The 7,500-nt window shown below is 41.5% G+C and overlaps 1 protein-coding gene across 1 annotated transcript in view; it reads right to left on the reverse strand.

Annotated features, from left to right (window-relative positions):
* Positions 1 to 2,163, reverse strand: part of LOC101849942 (calmodulin-beta) — a 14,082-nt gene extending 11,919 nt beyond the window's left edge. The window contains exon 1 of the mRNA XM_005103014.3: positions 1,259 to 2,163. Within this exon, the coding sequence (XP_005103071.1) occupies positions 1,259 to 1,333 (75 nt within the window). The 5' untranslated portion in view covers positions 1,334 to 2,163. The remainder of the gene's footprint in view (positions 1 to 1,258) is intronic.
* Positions 2,164 to 7,500: the final 5,337 nt, after the last annotated feature.

Consider the following 7,500-nt stretch of genomic DNA (forward strand, 5'->3'; position numbering starts at 1 on the left):
TCCGTTGTTTGGGAGCGCTGAGTTGTCAGGTTTTCTTCAGTTTCTAACCAAATTCTCACCGCGATTAATTCTAGAAAAATACATTGTATTATTATTAGGGAGGAGGAATTCCGCAAAGAGCGACCAACATGAAACTGAGAAAAATAGAAAGTTAGGGTTCGGTTTAGGGATAGGGGTAGAGGTATGGGTAGGGTCTGGGGTAGGGGTTGGGGTAGGGTCTGGCCCGGGGTAGGCCTAGGGCTAGTTGGATAGGTCTTTCCTTGTAGGGTTATGTCTTTTCTTTATTATGATTTTTAGGGTTAGGGTTTGGTGTAGGGGTAGGGGTAGGTCTCCTCTTTATTGTGTTTGTTTAGGGCTAGGGGTAGGTCGTTGGGGTTAGTGTTGGGGTCGGGGTGGAGGTAGGGTTAGGGGCGGGGTTAGGGGTAGGGATAATAGTAGGTCTCTTTTTTATTTTGTTTGTTGAGGGTTATAGGTGGGGGTGGGATGGAGTAGGCTTAGGGTTAGGCCTCTTCTTTATTGAGTTTGCGAAGGGTTGGGGTTTGGTGTAAGGGTAGGGTTGGCGGTAGAGTTAGGGTTAGGATGGTGGGGGTGGGGTTAGGGTTTGGGGTAGGGATAGGTCTCTCCTTTATTTTGTTTGTTGAGGATTATTAGGGTAAGGGGTAGGGTTGTGGTAGGGGTAGTGGTAGGAACTAGGGATTGGGGTTAATGTTAGGGTAGGGGTGGAGGTAGGCTTGTGTTTGTTGAGGGTTAGGGGTAGGGGTATGGTTAGGTTTTGTTGAGGGTTAGGTTTTTAGGGTTAGGGTTGGGGTAAAGATGGGGGTAGGGGTAGAGTTAGGGGTTGGGTCAGTGTACGGGTTAGGACTCTTGTTTATTGTGTTTATTGAGGAGGTCGCTCGTTGCAGAGGGTAGGTTTTCTTTTCTCATAGGGTAATTTGTGGGGTGGGGGTCCCCCTGATCAGAAGCAGCACTTCTTATTTATGAGGGGGGGGGCTTGCCTCCTTGATTAAGGTAAGTTTTAGGGTTAGGTATTTTCTTTTCCTTTTCTTCTTCCGTTCAAAACACGTGCAATTTGAAAATTTGCCACAAACAGGTAAAATGATTTCATTATGTTGCCGAGCGCTTGGTTTCACCACGCTAACCCACATTGCGTCATGCAAGTGCCTAAGCTGACAGACCTATAATATAATTCAGCGATTCGTAAAGTCTCCAAATAAAGTGATACTGCTTGTGTTTATTCCAGAAGTAAAACTGAGCCTACCTGCCCCATCGACGACTTGTCTCCTTTTCCTTTCCTTGATTTTGATGTGACGTTTTTGCAGCACAAGTTCCCCATAATGTTACGTGTGGCTGCCCTTTTGAAAAACGTGACTCATGTTTTCATGAAAGCACTACAGCTGAAATTTATCGTTGACATATGCGAGTTTGATTTCAGGACACAAGCATCTATAAGCCATGCCGATTGTTTCTTTTGAATCCACAAGAATAGAGGCTTACGAGACCTTTCAACGTTTATGTGGTGTTTTCATGCCACATACACTATTACTGCTTTATAATGAATGAAATACAGATTAAAGGGTATTCAGTCTTTCCTCTTGCTTTTCATCCTTTGCGTTCGGTTTAGAGCCTGAAGGATGAGAAGAAGCTGATTCTTTTTAAAACTTCCGGTGTTTAGAAATTTAGTACCGTAACCGAGGCTTTGGCGTTGACAACGCACGTAAACACAGTTCATTAATGCACTTTCGGGCACTTGACATGAACACAAAAGCATTTTATTTTCGATTTTCCCGATTTCGAAATAGAAATGAGCACTGACAACAATCACATCTTTTCTTGTCGACGAGTTGTTTGTGAGCTTTGAACAAAAGCGCTGGTGTTGCGATTAGTAAAAAAAGGAAAAGAAGAAAAGTGGGGTAAAAGAAGAAAAAGAAGTCAAATTAAATTTGTTTGTTTTTTTAGCTTGAGAAGCACAGCCACACAACAAAAATCATTAAGTGCAGAGAAAAAGTCAGGCAGAGAAGCAGAAACAAAATATTATACGGGAGAAGAAAAGAATATAATTACCAGGAAGAAAAGATAATACATTCATGTTGCATGACAAAGTTGTTTGTGAGTTCTCAGACAGGGCTTTCGAAATGTCTTTCACAAGTCTCGATTGTTTAAAAGTGCGCATCTTCCAATTATGTATAAAGTTAAGATAAAAACCTTGTTGTATAGCATCTGCGGAGAGGAAAAGGTAACTAAACGTAGATAGGACTGATCTTCAATTTTTTTCCCGTATATATTTTATGTTTTGTAGCCACAAAAAGAAAGGTGGCAGTTGTCGGGCAATAATATATATTCGCATTGTGTGCATTATCCACAAAGTCAGGAAACTACACACACACACACACACACACACACACACACACACACACACACACACACACACACACACACACACACACACACACACACACACACACTCGTGTATTCATTGTTTAAAATGACCCACATGTCCTAGATGGACACTTTTTTCTTGACAATTATTGGTGGTCGTTTTAGACAGGTTCAACAATAAAGTATTATTTATGTAACTCTCTTGACCTGTCTATAAACCCAAGCACTTTTTGACTTCTAAGAGCTGTGCTCTGTGGTCTTAAACGGGGTGCCCACTACCGCTGGATCGCGCCGATCGCCCGACTCGATCACCTGAAACTGAACACAAACACGTTTGTTTTTGAGGCGATCAAGTCGGGCGATCGGACCCATCGGCCGATCCCATCCGTAGTGGGCACCCCATATTAGGGAACAGCCTGCTGTAATCCTATACCAAATCCACATTGTCATGATCTGTTTGGCTGCGTTCTCCAGCCGCAATACGATACTCGCTGTCAGCAGAAAAAAATCCAGGCTCAGAGCGAGAGTGCTCTACCGACAACAATACCCGATTTCTCAGCCACCCCACCCTGTTCTACCCATTTAGCTCTCTCTCTCTCCCCCTCTCTCTCTCTCTCTATCTATCTATCTCTATCGCTCTCTCTTGCTCCCTCCCACTCTTTTCTCCCTTTCTCTTTATTTCTGTCTCTTTCTTTTGCACTTTCTCTCTCTATCTTTCTATCTTTGTATTTCTCCTGTTCTTGCTCTATGTCAGTCTTTATCACTCTACCTATCTCTCTCCTCACCCATTCCCCCCTTTTCTCTCTCTCTCTCTCTCTCTCTCTCTCTCTCTCTCTCTCTCTCTCTCTCTCTCTCTGTCTGTCTCTCTCTTACTTTCCTTTCTTCTCTCTCCCTTTTTCAGCAGGCTATAAGCTTAATCACTTAACAAGCAACATAATATTATAATAGCAAGTACTGACAATATGCAGACACTTGGTTTGCATGGCAAGTCTTGTATGATTATTTTCCCGATTTTGTTTGTCAGTTTTACTTTTCTTTTCAGATTGAATTTTAAAGAGAATGATGTAATATATTCAAACTTTTTCTGTATACCTGCATATGTTTTTACGGCCCTGTACAGCCAAGAAATATTTCCCTCTGGAACAATAAAGTATTATCTATCTTTACTTAGCCATGGCACCGTCCTTGGCCGACACTTTCAAGGCCGCCTCTCTTCGGTCTCTACAGAAGCTTCGCCGCAAATCGGTGTAGCAAGGGTCATTTCGCCAAAACAGAGCAAAACACCAGTCCAGCCATAGCTAGTCGAGTGTGTGCTGCTCCTCTACCCCCCGCCCCCCTCCACCCTTTCCTCCCTCTTTATTTGGCTCAAATGGCACGCTCCATAGTGAACGTTAGAGTGCTTTGTTTTTGTAAGAGTTTTGCAGCACCTGCATCCCAATTAGGTCATATAAGTGCTGGAGATTAGAGGTGTTACAAGAGAGTAACTAACAAAAAGATATTAAGATGATACATGTTTTATAGGACAGAAGGCGTAAACCACACCAAAACCGAAAGGTGCATTGTTTAAGATAATAATATTTTGATATAAGTCTTAGGTTTATTGTCCCTGACCTTTTGGTTCTCTTTTTCCCAAAATATTTCCTTTTACACATTCTAATGCATTATGTATCTGTTCGGGTAATTTGAGCTGAAAAGAAACAAGAAAAAAAGAAGAAAAAAAAGAGAAAGAGGAAAAAACAGACTTACAATGAGGTGTGTCAGATTCTCCACACGAGGCAACCCCTGCTTAACAAAATGAAACGTAAAAAATACAATACGTTGACCATATAAAATCCAGATCGTTGCGGAAGAGGTACTAGACCGAAATAGATGTCTGGCAGGAAAGCATGGGGTAGACAAAGAAACATGGGCGGACAACAATAAGACATAGACTAGCCTGGGTATGGCAGAATGTGGAACGGCAGCAGGCAGCAGGCAGCTCGCAACCGTGAGGGATGGAGGGGTCATTACAGGTCAAGCTCTGCTGAGTCAGAGATGACACCTCGAGGTGTCTAAGTTGGTATATTTTACGCCGCCTGTGGAAAATGGTGAATTGGTATAGGTTTAACATCTCTATCAACACTATTAAGTTATTAAAGGGGCGGGACCTCCGAGTTTAACGTCGATCTCCGAAAGGACCGAGCCAAGTGGGAAATTTGTGTAAAGTGTCTTTCCCTAGGACACAACATCGGACCAAGCGGAGGCTCGAACTCCCGAACCCGCAACCTCACGATTAGGAGTCTGGTAGCCTAACAGCTAGGTTACTCTGTAGGAATACAAGAACTAGCATCAACTTTCTAGATCTAGTATCAGCAACATATTACGGCTAAACTCACTCGACACTGACGGATAAAACAAGAGTTGCTAATTTCAAATACACAGATACTTAATGTTGGAACAGTCCACTTAGCAAGTTGACCGAACAGCATAGGATGTGAGACATGACGATAACAAGGATAGACGCCACAACACGCCGCCATTGATACGATACAGATCTTTACGAGGCGGGCAGCTTCAAACTTGTCACTTTCCCGAAAGGAGTAAACACAACTGATAGGGCTACAATGTCCTAGCAGACGGACGGGGATAGCAGTCAAACCTGTCCAAAACAGCCAACATTGTCGAGGAGAATAGCGGTAATTTTAAACAAATAGTCCCCTTGGAAAGTCATAAAAATACAGAAAAAATAGGCAAAAGGGAAAGTGGGATGTGGCCGTTTGTGCAGGTGATTGTCTTGGTCAGGTAAACTGTTCCAGCATGTTCCTCTGTATCTGTTTAAAAGGAAAACAACACAAACGTAATAGAAATAAACAAACAAACAAACAAACAAAAACTTCTCCTCCCCAGAATTGAACTCGCGTCTTTTGCAAGCAACAGCAAAGAGTTTGACAGTTACAACATAAACATAATTAATTAACTAGATCTTGTCTTCAATATTAGAGTTTTTGTAAGAGTTTTACGGCTCTTGCAGCTCAAAGAGGTAATGTAAGTGCCGAAAATAAAAGCTGTTACTATAATGAGACTAGCACACAAAAAAAGCAGTAATAATGCAGTTATGGTCTATATTATAGTGCTCACTCCCGTACAAAACGGCCTAGACGTCTTACAATACTTTCATCTTAATACAAAATACAAATGATTGAACGTGCATACTTAAGTTCTTGCGATACTGCTTTCAAATAAGCAAACATTCATACTCTCACAGCCCAACTGCTGACAATAAATTACATTATAAACATAAGAGGATTATGAATAAGAAGGACTAACTATCAAGATTTCATTTCTCGTAGTACATGCATTCGAAATTTGCTTTTTGCTTTCGACTTTGTATCTCTCAAATCTTGATGTAGGCGGGAGTTCAAAAATAGGCAGCTACATGAGAGAAGGGTCTCCCAGAAGAGAATAAAGAGAGAAAAAGGATATATATTTGATAGGAAAGAAGAAGAAACCAAACCAGAGAACGCGCCAACAACCTAAATCCTGTCTGAGGAAAGGCCTTTACTTGTCTGGTTAGACCTTAATCGCACATCTCCTCTTACCATTGTGCCCACTGCAACGACCTTGAAACAACCCGTTTATGTCTGGAAAAGCCTTACCTTCTAAGCCCCTTACGTAAACAGAGCAAACTAAAAATACTTGGGCGGTTGGCGGGTGCGCTGAGATGGTTGACTTCTTTCTTATTAAACATCTGTCGTCTTTATCTGCTATCCTCCCTTTTGTTTTTGTTAATTTTCGGCACTCATATGACCTTATTGTGTTGCAAGTGCCGTTAAACTCTTACTAAAACTAAAAACTAAAACCAACTAATATTACGGATGCCCAGATAGCACGTTTTCGCTCTAGAGCTGAGCCTCACATGGATCGGACGGTCGTCGTTGTATAAGCGTCACACTTTTGGCTGAAGTGGCAGGCATTCATGCGCACTCTTATAGGCTTAGCGATAAACTCGCCTATCTCAACACTGTCTCGTCTTTTTTCTGTTTTTTGTTCTGTCTCCTTTTCTGTTTGTTTATTTGTTTGTTTGTTTGTTTGTTTGTCTGTCTGTCTGTCTGTTTGCTATTTTGTTTGTTTGTTTGTTTGGAGAGGAGTGGTTGTTTTCTGGAGTCAAAAGTGGTTAAATCAACAACTGGTGCTTGCTTTGTTTTTGTGCACATATCACTTGGTATAGTTGATGCCTTGTTCCCTCCACTGCTAAGTATTTATATATCTACAATTTGAACTGTCCATAAATTTGGGCTCCTAAAGATGGAGTCAATATGTGTTTCGTTCTTTTCTTTTCTGAGTTTGATTCCTGAGTGACGAGGATTTTAATCGAGTATTTATTACAACTGTTTGTTGGAAACTTGCACCCGTCTATTTTAAGCCTGGTTTGACCCTCACAGGCACGGTCGCAGATGACCGCTCCAAACTTATTAAAAATGTAGTAGTTAGGCCGTAAAAAATTAACACTTTAAAGACGCGTCAGACAGATTTGTCCGACCAAAAGCAATTCCAATTCATTGTTGTGGCACATTATTTCAAGCCCGCATACACAAACCACAAACACAACATTTGACATGTCATATTAATATAAATGTTGTTGCCTGCCTTTCTAAATTTCAGAAAAAGAAAACATAATTGGAAAGTCTGTATGGATATAACGAAGTTAAGTTTTTCCAAGCTTTTGAAAGGGCAGGATTGGCGTCTTCAATGAGTTAACTTTACAGTTGCAATAACAGTCGAACCTGCTCTTACGGTCACCTGTTTTAGACAAATATCTATACAAACAGACACTTCATATTTTCTTCCTAGGGTTGTTTTTTTTTTACATTATAATGACACTATGTAAAAGTAATACTGCTGAAACTGTATAAAACGGCCACCTTTCTCACCGACAATGGATTGCCGTCTTATACGATTTCGGCTAGTCTATGTTACATTCCTCCCCTCAAACATCTGTCCTGAGCCATGATACTCCAGTTCTGCTCTTTCCTCGCGTGTTGTTTGTGCATAGAGACGTGAACTGCCAGTTTGTCCTCGCCTGAACTCCTTACCCGTTACGCCTTTGCACACCCAACTCGGGGAGAATAATATCTCGTTACCACT

The sequence above is a fragment of the Aplysia californica genome, unplaced genomic scaffold, assembly GCF_000002075.1.
Source record: "Aplysia californica isolate F4 #8 unplaced genomic scaffold, AplCal3.0 scaffold00354, whole genome shotgun sequence".
Classification (NCBI taxonomy): Eukaryota; Metazoa; Mollusca; class Gastropoda; order Aplysiida; family Aplysiidae; genus Aplysia; species Aplysia californica.